Below are 17,521 nucleotides of genomic sequence, written 5' to 3'. Positions count from 1 at the left end.
CAGCCCAGCTTCTCTTTCTCTCTCTCTCTCTCTCTCTGCTTTCTCCAAAGCTGTCCTCCATCTCCCAATCTGTCAGAGAATTCTCTAGGAAATAATGATTATGCAAAAGACTTGCATGCTTAAGGCTCCAGAAGACCCATGTTGAACCCCCAGCACCACTATAAAGCAGAGCTGAGCAGTGCTCTGGCTATACCAGCTAACCAACCAACCAACCAACATGGATAATGGAAAGAGATGAATGAGTGGGAAGGTAGGAGCGGGGCGGGAGGGATGATGATGGACATCTCTGGGGCACATGCACAGGAGGCTGGGTCTGCTGGGTGGGGAAGCTCCCGTTCCCATAGGCCCGTCGAGGGCTGACTCCTCTGCTCTCCTCACTGTGCTTCAGGAATATCTCAAGGGCCTGTGCAGCCCAGAGCTGTGGAAGGAGGTCCGCTACCCACCGATCCTGCACTGCGCCTTCCTCGGAGCCCAGGGCCTCTTTCTGGACTGCCTCTGCTGGAGCACTCTGGCCTACCTGGTGCCTGGCCCCCCTGGCTCCTTGATGGTGGGCGGGCTGACCGAGTCTTTCACCATGACCCAAAACTGGCTGGAGGAGCTGGTGGGCCGGCTGCGCTGGGGCCCTGCCCCTCGCCTCACCCCCCGGGGGATTTGGGAGGCTGAGGTGACCCGGGCCTTTGGGGCCCTGGTCTGGATCCGAGCCGACCAGCATGCTGCCGACCTGCTGAGGCTGTCCCCAGCCGTCCAGGAACTGCTGCTGAGACTAGTTCGGGATGCCGCAGGCAAGGAGGACATCATCGAGTGGCTTGGCCGAATTGGCTCCCCCGACACCTCTTGTGACCCAGAAGTTCTACAGTTTGGGCCCCCCCACCAGCAGAGGGAAGACCCAGCCACAGTGTCTGTGGGGGGCGATCCTGGGCACATCCTGAGTGAGGACCCCAGCCTGGGAGCTACCCAGTCTGAGGTCTTGTCCTTGTCTGGCCAGAGCACCCAGCAGGAGTCCTCCAAGCAGCTGGTAGAGTAAGTTCCAGAGAAATGATGTAGCTTCTCTGACCCTCCCCTGGCCCACCCCATGCCCACTACCACCCTGAGGAAGTAGTGATTTGAAGTTCAGATGACCTTCCTACCCTTCTAACAAACTGGATTTCCTCTAGGGTTGGTCCTGGCAGCCAAGGTGGTACGGATGGTGCTCCTGAGGAGGGGCCACTGCAAGCCAGCAACAGCCAGGATCCTGCCAACCACACACAGGCCCTGTTACAGCACAGGAAGGTCCAGAGGATGGACGACAAACTCCCCTTCCCGCCTGTGGTGTCTGCCCTGGGTGTGTGCCCACCCTGGAAAGCCTTGGCCCCAGCGCCTGCCTTTGGGCCCCTGTGCCCTGGCGCTATTGCTGCCACCTTCTGGAGGATCAATGAAATGCACTCTCTGAACCTGGCCTGGCTCCTGTCCCAGGCCTGCTTCAGCTTCTCCTTCTGGCAGAGGCAGCTGGCCCCCCTTCAGTTCAGGCTACCAGGGCAGAGCCCTTTGCCCTTAAAACTGGAGTGGAAGCAGAAGGAGCTGGTCCCTTTGCCCAGTGTAGAAAGCTCAGGTGGGGGTGGGGGCCCAGGAGAGGAGTTAGCTTTGCACAATTGTCCAAAGCCAGAGACGCCCTCAAAGGTCATGAGTTTACTGATGGTCTCAGGGAGTTCGGGTGTAGAGGACAAGGCTAGCCCTGGGCTTCTCCAGATAGACATGCCTGTGACCTCTGCATCCCAGCTACCAGCTGGAAGTGCATTGGGGGAGCTGGGAAGTGTGCTGTGGGACTGTAAGGGGCCACTACAGGGGCCCATACCACCCTCCAGGCAGAGGGCACCCACAGTTCAAGAGGGGTCCCCAACTCCTGTGGGGCAACCAGCTCAGGCAGCGCCTGCAGCTCCAACAGTGCCTAAAGCTCCCAGAGTGCCCATAGTTGCAGGGGTGTCCTTGACCCCAAGCCCACCCGAGACCCATGTGCCGCCTGCGGTTCCCAAAGTGCCTATAGTCCCCGTGGGACCTGCAGCCTCCAAAGTGCCTTCAGCTACCACAGAGCCAGCAGCTCAGGTGGTGCCTACGGCTCATAAGGCCGCCAGAGATGCTCTGGTTCCAGTGGCGCCTGAAATGCCCCAGATGCCCTCAGCCCAGAAAAGGCCTGCAGGTCCCAAAGCATCCAAGGCTCAAGCAGGGCTGGCAGACGAAACAAGGTCCATGCCTCCCAGAGCGGCTGCTGCTCCCCAAGTACCTGCTGCTCCCCAAGCACCTGCTGCTCCCCAAGCACCAGCTGTTCCCCAAGCACCAGCTTTCCCCAAAGCACCTGCCACCCCCAAAGCAGTTGCAGTTCCCCAAGAACCTATTCCCTCCCAAAAAGCTGCTGCCTCTCAAGCACCTGCTGCTTCCAAAGCACCTCCCACCCCTAAAGCACCTGCTGCTCCCCAAGCAGCTGCTGCCCCCCAAGCACCAACTTTCCCCAAAGCACCTGCCAGCCCTAAAGCACCTGCTGCCCCCAAAGCACCTGCTGCAGCTCCCAAAGCACCTGCCAGCCCTAAAGCACCCGCTACCCCCAAAGCACCCGCTACCCCCAGGGCAGCTCCAGCTCCCAAAGTACCTGCTATGTCCAAAGCACCTGCAGCCTCAAAAGCCTCCAGAGCTCCCCAGATGCCTACAGCTCAGAGGGCCCCAGCAGATTCAGGGAAAATCTTAAAACAGGTCCACCCTTCATCAAAGGACAGCGTCTCCTTCCCCAAGGGCCAGGGGGAGGCTGGAAGGCAGGCTCCCCAGCCCAGCAGCACCTTGGCTCCCAGCACTAAGCACCAACCTCAGATGGAGGCACTCTTGGGGGCTTGTGTGGGGGCTCCGAGGCAGCCATCTCGCAACCCGCAGACCAATGTCGTGACCAGCTTCCAAAGGTACCATGAGGCTCTGAATACGCCCTTCGAGCTGAACCTGTCGGGGGAACCGGGGAACCAGAATTTGCGGCGTGTGGTCATTGATGGCAGCAGTGTGGCCATGGTGTGAGTACCCAGGGTGTGTCGGGGCAGGGGGGGCTGGGGATGCTGGGAGCTGGGGTGCAGAGAGCGGGCATTCCTTCCTGGTCACTTTCATGGGGTGTCTGTCTACTTGGGTGTCAAGGGTGGTTCAGATGGAGAGGAAAGGGATGAAATTGTCACTACAGCCCTGCAGAGAGAGAGAGAGAGAGAGAGGAGAGAGAGAGAGAGAGAGAGAGAGAGAGAGAGAGATTGCTGCTTTTCTTCTTGGATAAAGACAGAGACAGTGAGATAGCTCAGAGAGATGAAGTGTCCCCAAGGTCCCAGAGCCATGAAAGGACCCTGCCGATCTCTGGACTTAGATCTGACCGCTGCTGAAACACATATGGTCTCTGGCAGCCTCAACTCTACTTCGAAATGTTTAGATAAATTTTTTTCAAATTATCTTTATTTGAGAGAGACATCCAGAAATTGAGAGGAAGGGAGATATAGAGAGGAAAAGAGATGGAGACGCCTGCAGCCCTGTTTCACCACTTGTGAAGCTTTCCCCCTACAGGTGGGGACCAGGGGCTTGAACCTGGGCCCTTGCGCACTGTAACGTGTGTGCTCAACCAGGTGTGCCACCACCCAGCCCCCAACAAAATATTTCTTATTTATTTACTTATTCCTGAGCACTGCTCAGCTCTGGCTTATGATGGTGCTGGGGATTAAACCTGGGACCTTCGGTGCCTCCGGCATGAAAATCTTCTTCATAACCATGATGCTATCTCTTAAATCCAAGATTTATTTACTTATGAGACAGAAAGAAACCAGAGCACCACTCTGGAATATGCGATGCTGGGGATTGAACTCAGGACCTCATGCTTGAAAGTCCAGTGTTCTATGCACTGTACCACCCTCTTGGGCTGCTAGCCAAAATCTTAAAAGTTTAGCACAGAGCCCTGTGAAGCTCCTCCTGATCACAGCCAGCTGAGCAATGGCCCTTCTCTGCACAGCGCCTCCTGCTGCATGTGTGTTAGCGTAAGCACACGCCAGCCCACTGAATCTGCTCAGTTGGTCATGCTGAGCTGAGCATGGTCCCAGACTTACTCGGTGTGAATGAGTGCTTGCCCTGAACAGAGAGCTATTTTTTTCAGTGTGAAAATATTTCATAATAATAGAAAGTTGGGGGAGTCGGGCTGTAGCACAGCAGGTTAAGGGCAGGTGGCGCAAAGCACAAGGACCAGCGTAAGGATCCGGGTTTGAGCCCTGGCTCCCCACCTGCAGGGGAGTCACTTCACAGGCGGTGAAGCAGGTCTGCAGGTGTCTATCTTTCTCTCCCAGTCTCTGTCTTCCCCTCCTCTCTCCATTTCTCTCTGTCCTATACAACAACGATGACAACAATAATAACTACAACAACAATGAAAAACAACAAGGGCAACAAGAAGGAATAAGTAAATAAGATGAGTATTTTAAAAAAATATAGAAAGTTGGAGACACAATATGCTAGAGAATCTCAGCAGGAAGAGGGGAGTCCGAGGTGAAGTACAGTCCCTGGCTTAGACTATGAGCCTTTCAGCAGATGGCTGGACGGATCGGATCTGCTGCTTGAGCTATGGACCTTCTTGGACGGTGACAGAACAAGCAGTGACAGGCCTGGAGACCCCACAGCCCGTCCCAGGGCCTGCTGGGAGTGCACAAACATGGAGGGCACACACTCTTGTCTTCACACAGCAGAGGGAGGAGCAGGAATGATCTCTAGGGGCCGAGCATCCACAGCCTTCACAATAAACTCAGAGATGCCTCTACTGAGAGTTTTGGTGGCCTCCTTGGCTCCTTCCTGAAGCTGCTTGTAGTTATATGACTGCTGAATAAGGTGCAGTAGTTTCTTGGCAGGGTGGGCATCTGTGAGGGGGTAGGCCTTCGGGTTTGCATCATCCTCAGTCATGGCGGCCATGATCTTACTGCTCTTCAGGAAAGCATAGCCACCCTCAGTGCAGGAGTTGGTAGACTCTGACCTGAGGACTCTTTGAATTGTAAAGATTGCTTCCCTCTTCTTTTTGCCCCCTGGGACACACACACACACACACACACACACACACACACACACAGTCAGTGAGTGTGCCCAGTAAGTGCTTAGAGTTTGTCTGATGATGGAGGAAACGGAGAAGGGCCTGGTTGGTACCAGCAGTGCTGACTTTGTTCCTGGCATTGCCCACTGTGCTGTCCCCAGCTGGCTCAGAGGGAGAAGGAAATGTGTCTAGCACCAGTCCTTATGCAGAAAGGTGCCCCCTACTTCCTGCTGCCCCCACAGGCATGGCCTCCAGCACTTCTTCTCCTGCCGGGGCATTGCCATGGCGGTACAATACTTCTGGAACCGGGGACACCGAGAGGTCACTGTGTTTGTGCCCACCTGGCAGCTGAAGAAGAATCAGAAGGTGCAAGGTAAGTTCCCCCACTGTCCTCCACCCCTGCCCTTCTAAGAGGTGCCTGGATTTTCTTTGTGCCTGCCTCTTCGCCCCACTGAACTTTTCCTCTGAATGTCTGACCTCTGCCTTGCATCTCCAGAGAGCCACTTCCTGACCAAGCTCCATTCCCTTAAGATGCTTTCAATCATCCCTTCCCAGCTGGAGAATGGCAAGAAGATCACCACCTATGACTACAGGTGTGTGGGCCTCTGGCCTTCTCTCTGTGGGGAGGGGGCAAAGGGCTGGGCTGGGCAGGCGGTTGCAGTGCTGACCCATCTGCCTTGGGGAGGGAGCAGAGGACAGGTGGTCCAGCACCTCTATGGGCAGAAGAGGGGACTCAGGATGGGAGGGCCTAGCGTCACTTCCCCAAGCCTGAGGGAGGGCCCTTCCCATCTTCAGGATGAGCACTGTAATCATCTTAGTTAACAGGATTTCTCTCTTTCTTTCTTTCTTTCCTTCTTTCCTTCTTTCCTTCTTTCCTTCTTTCTTTCCTTCTTTCCTTCTTTCCTTCTTTCTGCCTTTCTTATTTTAAGATTTATTTTCCCTTTTGTTGCCCTTGTTTTTTTATTGTTGTTGTAGTTATTATTATTGTAGTTATTGATGCCGTCATTATTAGATAAGACAGAGAGAAATGGAGAGAGGAGGGGAAGACAGAGAAGGGGAGAGAAAGATAGATACCTGCAGACCTGCTTCACCGCCTGTGAAGTGACTCCCCTGCAGGTGGGGAGCTGGGGGCTCAAACCGGGATCCTTACACCAGTCCTTGCTCTTTGTGCCACGTGAGCTTAACCCGTTATGCTACCTCCCAACTCCCAGTAACAGGATTTCTTCATGACCTGCAGGCTGAAACCTACCACTTTGAAGGAAGCTAGTCCAGGTGCCTTTCAATGCTTTTACTCAGCTGTTTCTCTAAACTTTTTTTGGGGGGGCGGAAGGAGGGGAGCTTTATATTTATGTCTCAGGGAGCTGCTTCAGTCTTTTTCTGCCCTAGTCCTGGCACCAGAAGGTGGTGTCTGTATGGCTGTATGTGGCGGAGCCCTAGCTGGGCTCTGAAAATGAAGTTAGCCTGTACTCTCTCCTTGCCAATCCTAAGCACTCGCCGACCCACAAGACTCAAACCAGTATGCAGGTGGGAGCTTGGGAGCCTGGGTTTCCCTGACAGTCACTGGCCCTGGACTGGGGCTGATGCCAGGCAGATACCGGCTTTGATCAGATTTCCTGGCAGGGAGAAAGTCTGCTTCTTCCTGATTTTCCCAATTACTGGTGTCCCCTCAGCCTTCAGACCTGGGAAGTCTGGGCAAAGCAGCTCAGGCATTCTCCTTTAAGAGCTAGTCTCAGGGCTGGGAGATAGCTCATCTGCTAGAACACACACTTTACCGTGTGCAAAGACCTGGGTTCAAGCCCCTGGCTTCCACATGAGAACAACCTGCCAGGGGAAGCCCTGCAAGCTTTGCAGTAGTGTTGTGGCATCTCTTCCCTCTGCTTCTCTCTCTCTCTCTCTCTCTCTCTGTCTGTCTGTCTGTCTGTCTTACCTTCTACCCCACCCCCCCCAAGAAAAAAAAAGAAAAGAAAAATATGTCTGCTGGGACTGTGGTAATTGTGCAGAGTGAAGTCTGCACAATTATGAAGTCACAGAGATAACTGTGCTGGGGAAAAGAAAGAAAGAAGGAAAGGAGAGAGAGAAAGAAAGAAAGAAAGAAAGAGAGAAAAGAGGGGGCCAGGTAGTAGTGTACTGATTTAATTGCACATAGTACGAAGTGCAAGGATCCATGGAAGGATTCCGGTTGGAGCCCCCGGCTCCCCATCTGCGTGTGTGGGGGGGAGAGGGTCGCTTCACAAATGGTGAAGGAGGTCTGCAGGTGTCTTTCTCTCCCCCTCTCTATCTTCCCTTCCTCTCTCAGTTGCTCTCTGATCTATACTATTTTTAAAAAGTGGGGGAAAAGGGTCTGCAGGAGCAGTGGACTTGTAGTGCAGGCACTGAGCTCCAACGACAACCCTGGAGGCAAAAGAAAGAAAAAGGGAGGAAAAGACCTCCTATGTAAAATCTCCAAGTGCTTCTATATCCCTATCTGCCTGTGTTGTCTTTTCTGTGGAAGACCCTCTGCTGGCCCCTAGTGGAATAGCGTCCTTTACCCCTCAGCTTGTGTTTTCTTAGGTGGACAATGCAGCTATTGTATGTATTGTACTGTACAGTATGGGGCGTGTGTGTGTGTGTGTGTGTGTGTGTGTTGTACATAGGTGAAGCCTCATAATGGACTGTTTGTATGCTGTGTGGTAGTTTCTGAGCTAGACACTTGAATGCATTGTCTTGTTCAGTTCAGTCCTTACAGCAATATATGGAAAGATTATTTGATTTAGTTTAGTTTAAATCACTTTATGAGGGAAAATTTGAATTTACAAACAGACATTGTCACATGAGCACAGTTTATCCTCATGCTAGGTGTCTGCCCACTCCTCCCACCATCAGCTGGCACCTAGGGAAGTTATTTTATGTCTGTATGACAGACGTGGCTGGAGCCCGAAGCAACAAAAATGACGTGTGTATGAATGGATAGGGGGTACAGGTTTCTGTGTGCATGTCTGTGCACACGAATGTGGATGCCAGTGTGATACTAGGGGTCTGTGTTTGTGTAAACGGCTGGGTGGGTGTATCCCAGCTCATGCCTGCCCCTCTAACTGGCCCCAGAAGACTGTACGGGTGACAGACAGGCTCCTTGAGCTGAGCTCCTGGCAGCCAAGCACAGCATTTTTGGACTAAAATGTGCTCCTCAATATGAAGTTGAAAGTTAATTTTTGTTATTTTAAATTATTTTCTAATTACAGAATTACATGTCAACAGGGATTTAAATCCACACCAGCCCCACCACCAGAGTTCTGAATCTTCACTCTCACCACTGCAATCCATTACAATTCCCCTAAGATTGTGGACATGGGTCAATCATCATCTCTACAACTGTCTGATCACATTTATACATTAATTGCCCCCTTTTTTTCCTGATTCAATCCTCTCTTCCCTTCCAAGCCACTCATGACAACATAGCTACCTCCATGTGGCCCTCTCCTTTTCCTTCTCTCTCTGGGTGCTGATGGAGCTGGAGTGCAGAGTCCTCTTATCTTCAGCCTATCACTTCTCCCCTGCTGGGAGTATGGATCAAGGTTGTTTTTGGGGAGTGGAAGGTAGGAGTTCTGGCTTCTGTAGCTGCTTCTCGGCTGAGCATGGGCGTTGGCAGGTCGATCCATACCCCCAGGCTGTTTCTATCTTTTCCTAGTGGACCAGAGCTCTGGAGATGCGAGCGTTCAGGACACATTGATGAGGCTGTCTGCCCAGAGAAGTTGGGATAGAGTCGTGGTAGCATCTATTACTTGGTGTCTGGAAGGTGGCATGACCTAAGCTGAGACAAAATGGTTAATGAACAGGAACCAAAAAGTAGGATTAGAGCAGATGAGTTTAGGGATTTTAGGGTAAAAGAAAGCTAGGGAAACCATTTTAGGTATGTTCCTGGGGGCAAACAACTATGGTAGTTTTGCTTGAGTTTGGTAGCTAGCTTGAAATTGCATAAGAATATCTCCTGAGAGAGTGGTGTCAGAGTAGAGAAAAAGGGCTAGAAAGTTGAATTAGGGCAGAGAATAGCTCCCATTCTTGAAAAAAAATTTCTGTGTCTAAAATTAACTATTTACCTCCATCTACCTCATCCAGGGCATATATATATATTTAGCACCAGAGCCTGTGTAACCTCTAAGTCCCTGTTGGTCTGAGCTTACAGCTTATGGTCACAACTGGGAACTGTGCAGGCTGCACTCATTTCAGGACCAGTCTTTCTTGAGTGGCAGGGCAGGATACCACCACCCTCCCTTTGGAGACTGGGGTTACCCCTACCATTGTTGCTTTATTGTGAGGATAAAGTCCTAGGAGGGTCCACAAGATGCTGTTCCTTATGGAAGGGACCAGTGGTGGTGGAGAGAGGGATCCTTTAGAGGTCAAGGCCCATCATATGTATATGGGAATCCAAGGATTCCCTAACTAGGGCCCAAGATAATGAGGTGGTGTGATATTAACCAAAAGGGCCATTATTAAGTGGGCCAGTCTCTCACCTTTACCCAACTTTTGTAGTCCTCTCTTTATCTGATGATCTTAGACTTTCTCTCAGTTATTTAGATATTTAATAACATTTGTTGAGCCCAGCCAGTGTTAAGTTTTGGGGATCTGTCTTCTTTGGGCATTTCTGCTAGGCTGCCCAGCTAATTTGGTCTAAGTCCAATCAGTTAGAGAATTTATGATGCCTTCTTTAGGCTCTTCAGCCATTATTGAGCACTTAGACTTTGAGCTATATAATTGCCCTTTGCTTATGGATATGTGTACACCTGTAGTATACATGCTTGCATTACTTATGAGAGAATAAGAACATCACTCTGGCATGTGCGATGCTGAGAAGTAAACTTTGCAAATCTAGTGTTCTACTGACTGCAGAACCTCCTAGCCTGTCTTTTTGTTTCTTTCTAAAAGATTTATTTATTAATGAAAAAAAGAGGGTGAGAGAACCAGGGCATCACTCTGACACATGCTTTGCTGGGGATCAAATTCAGGACCTCACGCTCGAGCGTCTAACACCTTATCCACTATACCACCTCCAGGGCTGCCTTTTTATTTTAAAATCATTTTTATTTCTTTTGTTATTTATTTATTTTTATAATTTTTTAAAAAATGTATTTCCCTTCAAAAGTTATTAGAAATGCATGAACCATTCAAGCCCAGGGTTAAAATTCAATCAGTTCACCAATTTGAAACTGGAAGTGTTTAATCTTAAAGGAATATATATACTCAGAACTGTAGTCTATGCATTAAAGAAATAGAGAACACCACATCATCACCTTGGCATATGTGATGTTAGAGATCAAACTTGGGACCTCATGTTTTCTGGTCCAATGCTCTATTCAGAATGCCCTGTTGGGTACTGTTGTTTGCTGTTTTGTTCTTTAGGTAGCTGAGATCACACTCAGGGCCTCACCCATGCACTCTGCTGCTGAGCAAGGCCATTCCTCCCTTGACCTGCAAATTGGTTTTCTCAAAGCCCTGGGACACTGAGGTGCTTCTGGGTGGTTAACTGGCCCCTGTCCCCCTGTAGGTTCATGGTAAAGCTGGCAGAGGAGACAGACGGCATCATTGTCACCAATGAGCAGCTCCACGTCCTGGTGAACAATCCCAAGAAACTGACAGTCAAAGATCGGTGAGGCAGAGTTCCAGCAGGCCCTTCCCTTGGGCATCAGGCAGCCCTTGGCAGGGGTATAGAGGCTGGGAGGAGAAGTGGGCACAGTCCTGATGGAGGGAGATATGCGGTGGAGCCTGGGTGGGTCAGGCCTGCTTTGTGATGTGCCTCCTCTCCCTGCTCAGTCTCCTGCCCTTTACCTTTGCGGGGAATCTCTTCATGGTGCCCGACGACCCCTTGGGCCGTGATGGCCCCACCCTGGACGAGTTTCTAAGGAAGCCAAACAGGTAAGGGGCCGCTTACCTCCTGTGACTCACCAGAAGTTGGCCCTTTCTTCTAATGACTCTTAGCCCAGGAGGATTTGACTTACTCAGGTCTTTATATGGATGCTGCGTACTATGAGTCCAGAAAGCACTCACAACATGGTTCTGCAATTCCACACACACTTTAATCATTTGTGTATTTATTCTCCCGCCCCTGCCCCCTGTATCTTTGGATCAGAGCACTGCTCAACTGTGGGTTATGGTGCACAGTGATTTGAACCTGGCGTCTCTGGAGCTTCAGATACAAAGTCTGATATTCTGTCATTGTGCTGTCTCCCTTACCTACACACTCTCTCCCCCCGTTTTTCATTGTGATTAACAGTGGGTCACAAGACTGTAAGGTATACAGAGTATACATTGTGATTAACAGTGGGTTACAAGATTGTAAGATATACAGAGTATAGTTTCACACTGCAGCCGCCACCAAAGTTCTCTGTCTGCCCTCCCACCTCCCAAAGATAACCATAATTCTCACAAGTCTTAGGAACTGTTTGCTCCTGTTTTTTGTTTGTTTGTTTGATTTTTTTTGCCAGTTCATGTGTATCTGTTCTCTAGATTCAACGTATGAGTGAAACCATCTGGTAATTGTCTTTTATCTCTTTATTTTTTTCACTAAGCATAATCACCTCCAATTCCACCCATTTTGTCTCAAAGGACTCAATATCATCTTTTTTGATGACAGAGTAGTATTCCATGGAGTATATATCCCATAAATTCTTTAGCCAGTCATCTGTTGACAGGCATTTAATGTGTTTCTAGTCTTTGAATAAAACAACTGTGAACACAGGGATGCACATGTCCCTTTAAATTAGTGTTTGCTTAGTGTTTGGATAAATGCCTAAGAGTGGTATTGCTGGATCACAAGGTAATTCCATTTTTATTTGTTTAAAGACTCTCCAGACAGTCTTCCAAAGAGGCTGCACCACTTTGCATTCCCACCAGCAGTGGAGCAGAGTCTCTTTCTCTCCACAACACTTGTCATTTCTTGTTCTTATGATGTAGATCATTTTCATAGGTGTGAGTTAGACTCTCAGTGCCTTACACACACACACACACACACACACCACACACACACACACACACACACCACACACACACACACACCACACACACACACACCACACACACACACACACACACCACACACACACACACACCACACACACACACACACCACACACACACACACACCACACACACCACACACACCACACACACACACACACACACACACACACACCACACACACCACACACACCACACACACACACACACACCACACACACACACACCACACACACACACACACACCACACAAACACACACCACACACACACACACACACACACACCACACACACACACACCACACACACACACACACCACACACACACACCACACACACACACACACACACACACACACCACACACACACACCACACACACACACACACACACACACACACACACACACACACACACACACACTTTAATGCCACATGTATCCTTCCACAACTGGCATTTGTGTTCAGTGGTCGGTTGGTTGCTTGTTTGTTTGCTTCATTGTTTCTTCCCTTCCTCTTCTCTCTCTTTCTCTTCCTCCTTTTTTTTTTTTTTGGTAAGTTTTATTTACAGGGGGGAAATAGCATAGTGGTTATGCAAAAAGACTTTCATGCCCAAGCACCATTGTACACCAGAGTAGAACTCAGCAGCAACTGATAATAAATAAATAGATAGATAGATAGATAAATAATTTTTTTAAAGTTATGAGAGAGAAGGGGACAGAGATGGAGAGAAAACCAGAGCCAGGGATTGAACCAGGGTCTAGCACATCAACTGTCCTCTGAATCACCTCTTGTTTTTCTTTTTTTTCTTTATTTTTTTTTTACTATTTATTTATTTCAAGTGAAACTTCGTTTTATTTTTAAAGATTTATTTAATGAGAGAAAAAGAAAGAGAGGGGGGAGAGACAACCAGAGCATCACACTGATATGTGCAACACTGAGGACTGAATTTAGGACCTCGCGCTTGCAAGTTCAATGCTCTACTCACTGTGCTGCCTCTTGGGCTGCTCTTGTGAGTCACTTGAGTGAATGCACTCAAGTCAATGTCCCAGAGTCACTGGGCTGGTGCCAGTAGAACTGGTTTGCTGAGACTCAGATCCTCTGGTCTGCATCCTCTCTCTGTCCCCTTAATTTCCCTGGCTCCCAGTTCCCTGGACCCAGCAGGGGACAGTTTCCCAGGCTGACCTCCAAGTGTCATTTCCTCCAGTTTGATAAAAAGCTGAGTCAGTGGGCACTTGTCTCAGTCTTGAAGACCTTCAGCAGTGGGATGAGGCTCTTGGAGGCTCCCTGGAGTTGACCTCTGGCCTCTGACCCCTCTGTTCTGTGGTTTGGGTGTAGGCTGGATACCGACATTGGCAACTTCCTAAAGGTGTGGAAGACTCTCCCTCCCAACTTGACCAGCTCAGTGCCAAGTAATAGCATTGCCCCTGCGCCCCCAGAGGGTCCACAGAAGGTGGAGGAAGTGAGAGAGGAGAAGGAGGAGAGGCAGAGTCAGCAGCAGGAAGAGGAGCAGGGGATGCCGGAGCCGGAGCCGGAGCCGGAGCCGGAGCTGGCAGAGGAGGAGGGCCAGGAGTCCTCACTGGAGTCGGTGTTCAGTGATGACTGCCCCTTGCTCTCGGAGGAAATCCTCCGGTGCCTAAGCCTCCACAGACCCCAAGATGAGGCCTTGGACATTGATCTCATGCCGGTTGCACCTTCTGCCTCCCAGGGTGTCCCTTGGGATGGCAAGGCCCCCTGCCAGCAGGTCCTTGCCCACCTGGCCCAGATGACTGTGCCCAGCAACTTCACTGCTCTCTCCTTCTTTGTGGGGTTCGTGGACTCCCACCGGGATGCCATCACTGACTATGAGGCCCTCATGGGGCCCCTGCACAGCCTCCTCAGGCAGAAGACAGACTGGCAGTGGCAGCGGGAGCACGAGACGGCCTTCCTGGCGCTCAAGCGAGCTCTGGTGTCTGCCCTCTGCCTGACACCCCCTGACCCCCAGCTGCCCTTCCGCATGGAGGTGATGGTCAGCCAGGTAGCCCTGACGGCCATGGTCTACCAGGAGCACTTGGGGAGGAAGCACCCCACTGCCTATACCTCAAAGCCCCTGCTCCCTGATGAGGAGAGCCAGGGCCCCCATTCTGGGGGAGACAGCCCCTACGCCGTGGCCTGGGCCCTCAAGCATTTCTCCCGCTGCATTGGAGATACCCCGGTGATACTAGACATGTCCTATGCCTGCCGGGCCACGGTGGACCCCAAGACACAGGAGGACCACAGGGTCTCCAAAGCTTGGTTGCTCCGATGGTCGCTTTTGGTGCAGGACAAAGGCAAGAGGGCCCTGGAGCTGGCCCTCCCGCAGGGCCTGCTGGGGAAGAACCGCATGCTGACTCCTGAGGCCGCCATGCCACGCTGCTTCCAGGCTCTGCCCCATTTGTCTGATCTGTCCACTTTCATCTGCATCCACGTGTCAGGCTACTCCGCTGACCATGAGGATGAGCCAAGTTCCGGCTTTGGGCTGTACATCCTGTCTCCCAGCAGTGCCCCAGTCTCTCTCTCCTTCTCCTGCCCCCCTTACACCCCAACCTATGCCCACCTGGCGGCTGTGGCCTGTGGCTTAGAGCGCTTTGGCCGGTCCCAGCTGCCTGTGGTTTTCCTCACACACTGCCACTGGATCTTCAGCCTCCTCTGGGAGCTGCTGCCCCTCTGGGGAGCCCGGGGCTTCCTGTCCTCGGAAGGGATTCCACTACCTCACCCCAGCCTCCTCTCCTACATCATCTCCCTTACCTCCAGCTTCTCAGTCCTCCCGTTTATCTACCGGACCTCCTACCGGGGCTCCCTGTTTGCTGTGACAGTGGACTCGCTGGCCAAGCAGGGTGCCCAGGGGGGTGGGCAGCGTTGGAGCTTGCCCACAGATGTCCCAGCCCCTGTCATGTCTCCCTACCGCCTGGGCAAGAGGCCCAACCTGCTGGCGTTGCAGCTGAGTGATAGTGTGCTGGTGGACATCAGGGCCAAGCTGCAGACTGGCCAGCGCCCCCCCAACTCCTCCCCCTTCAGCCCCGTCTTTAACGCTCTCTGCATTGACAAAGAGAGTGGCCTGCTCATGTTTAAGTCTGAGAAAAAACGGCCCAGTGTCTGGGTGGTCCCAAAGCAGCTCCGGAGGGACCTGATCTTCTCCGTGCACAACCTGCCCGTGGGAGGCCACCAGAAGCCGGAGGAGACCTACAAAAAGCTGCGGCTGCTGGGGTGGTGGCCGGGGATGCAGGAGCACTTGCGTGATTACTGCAGGAGCTGCCTGTTCTGCCTCCCGCGTCACCTGCCGGGTGGCGAGCTCAAGGTCATCGAGTCCCTGTGGCCTCTGCGCTCCACCGCGCCCTGGGCCAACCTGCAGATGGAGGTGGTGGGTCCCGTCACCGCCAGCGAGGAAGGCCACAAGCACGTGCTGATCGTGGCCGACCCCAACACCAGGTGGGTGGAGGCCTTCCCCCTGAAGCCCTACACACACATGGCTGTGGCCCAGGTGCTGCTGCAGCACGTGTTCGCCCGCTGGGGGGTTCCCATCCGGCTGGAGGCCGCCCAGGGCCCGCAGTTCGCCCGGCACGTCCTGGTGAGCTGCGGGCTGGCCCTGGGGGTCCAGGTGGCCATCCTGAGCAAAAACCTCCAGTTCCCCAGCCTGCTGAGCTCAGAGGCCTACTGGGAATTCAAGAGGGCTCTCAAGGAGTTCATCTTCCTGCATGGCAAGCGGTGGGCGGCCTCCCTGCCCCTGCTGCACCTGGCCTTTAGGGCCTCGTCCTCCCACGCCACCCCCTTCCAGATCCTGACGGGTGATGAGCTCAAGCTGCCAGAGCCCCTGTGGTGGGAGATGAGCAGCGCCAATCTGGAGGGGCTGAAGATGGACCTGTTTCTGGTGCAGCTGACCCGGGAGGTGCTGGAGCTCCACTGGCGGGTGGCTGACAAAGCAGTTGAGAAGGCGGAGAACAGGCGCTTCAGGCGTGAGAGCCAAGAGAGAGAGTGGAGCATGGGTGACCAGGTCCTCCTGCTGTCCCTCCCCAGGAATGGCACCAGCGCCAAGTGGGTGGGGCCCTTCTACATTGGAGACCGGCTGAGTTTCTCTCTTTACAGGGTCTGGGGCTTCCCAAGTCCAGAGAAGCTTGGGTGCATCTACCCCAGCGGTCTGATGAGGGTCTTTGCCAAGAATGACCTTCCCCTGTCCTTCAAGGCCTTGGAGGAATGAGCTGGAGCTGGGGAGAGCAGGGGAAGTTTGAGGAGGCAGTGGAGTGGAGCCCCTGTCCCTCCCAAATCATGTTTGCATAGCCCTCTAGGGGCCCTTACTTGTGCCTTTTGTAGAGAACTTGCCTCACAAAGCTTTGCTAAATTGCCTTGAATTAGAGGCCAGGGTCTCGATGGAAGTGCCCCCTGTTTGAAGTATTGGAAGAATCTGCCAAAAGTTGTTAGATGACAGTCCTCTGGTGATTTCATCTTGGGGAGTGGAAAGCTCCTTTGCTAAAGTATGTGAGGCTCAATGTCTTTCCCTTAGAGTAACCCCTTTGCTCTGTCACATGAGGGCTAACACACACACACACACACACACACACACACACACACACACACACACACACACACACCTACCTTACTCATGTGGCTCCAGGCCACATTCCCCTCCTATAGAAACCTCAATTGTGGATTTGTCCCAACCTGCTCACCTAGACACCCTTTGCCCTTAAACTTGTCTCAGCTGACACATCCATGCAGGCTGTGAGGGCAGACGCCCAGCTGTCACAGAAGGGCCGGCAGTCTCAGGAGGGACAGCCACAGTATGTGTGTCCTGCTTACTGGCGTGGAGAGAGGGCTCAAAACTGAGTCAGCTACCTCATTTGACTCCAGCCCATGGAGACAACACCTCCACCCCGTTTCCATGGCATCGACCCCACAGGAATCAAGGATCTCAATGCCAAAGTGTGGCATCTTTACCTGAAGAGCTGCTTTATCTAGACCAGGGGCCTTGGCCTCTGTTTTAGTGGGGATGGGGGGGGGGGTGGAGGTGGGAGTTGGGTGGTTCTGAAATGAGTAGTTTGGTATATGGAGAGGTGCTGGCCAGGCTTTTCCTTCTGACGCTCCCCAAGCGCCTCCATCTACCCTTCCCCCTCTGTTGTACCTCAAGTCCCCAGACCTTCCCCCCATACTGTGTGACTGCCTTGTTTGGACCAGCTCCTGTTTCCCCCACTCTCCCCCCCCCCCCCCACACACATACCAGACCTTCCCCCTTTGTGTAGCAAAGCCTGAGCTCCCTCAGAGCTGGGAGGATGAGTCACTCCTGGGTATATGCCTGCTGTATCTACCCTCTGAATCACTGCTACTGCTGTCCCACCCATGGGGGGGGGGGGTGCAGGTGAAAGCCAGCACCCAGGCACTCTGAGTAGTTTCATTTCTCCAAAGCTAAGTCAGTTTTCTGGTCTAAACACTTGGCATTGCTAGAACTGGAGTAGACTTGTTTCACAGTAGAAA

The 17,521-nt window shown here is 52.2% G+C and overlaps 1 protein-coding gene and 1 pseudogene across 1 annotated transcript; one reads left to right on the top strand and one right to left on the bottom strand.

Moving 5' to 3' along the window:
• The first annotated feature begins 280 nt into the window (after positions 1–280).
• Positions 281–16,819, top strand: NYNRIN (NYN domain and retroviral integrase containing). The gene is made up of 7 exons (XM_060175275.1): positions 281–1,020; positions 1,155–3,026; positions 5,293–5,423; positions 5,547–5,643; positions 10,569–10,670; positions 10,835–10,936; positions 13,376–16,819. The coding sequence occupies exons 1-7, from the start codon at positions 296–298 to the stop codon at positions 16,248–16,250; spliced, it is 5,904 nt and encodes a 1,967-aa protein (XP_060031258.1). The 5' UTR covers positions 281–295; the 3' UTR covers positions 16,251–16,819.
• LOC103125387 (NHP2-like protein 1) lies at positions 4,538–4,926 on the bottom strand (annotated as a pseudogene).
• Positions 16,820–17,521: the final 702 nt, after the last annotated feature.

The sequence above is a fragment of the Erinaceus europaeus genome, chromosome 16 (assembly GCF_950295315.1).
Source record: "Erinaceus europaeus chromosome 16, mEriEur2.1, whole genome shotgun sequence".
Classification (NCBI taxonomy): domain Eukaryota; kingdom Metazoa; phylum Chordata; class Mammalia; order Eulipotyphla; family Erinaceidae; genus Erinaceus; species Erinaceus europaeus.
The sequence above is the reverse complement of the archived record's forward strand: the minus strand, read 5'-3'. Positions and strand labels throughout refer to the sequence as shown.

Bases quoted from the DNA above. Each gene is read 5' to 3' on its own strand.
- NYNRIN (XM_060175275.1), top strand. From the start codon at position 296: ATGCACAGGAGGCTGGGTCTGCTGGGTGGGGAAGCTCCCGTTCCCATA. The intron at 5,424-5,546 runs GTAAGTTCCCCC...TTGCATCTCCAG, and splicing joins GAAGAATCAGAAGGTGCAAG to AGAGCCACTTCCTGACCAAG. The intron at 10,671-10,834 runs GTGAGGCAGAGT...CTCCCTGCTCAG, and splicing joins AAACTGACAGTCAAAGATCG to TCTCCTGCCCTTTACCTTTG.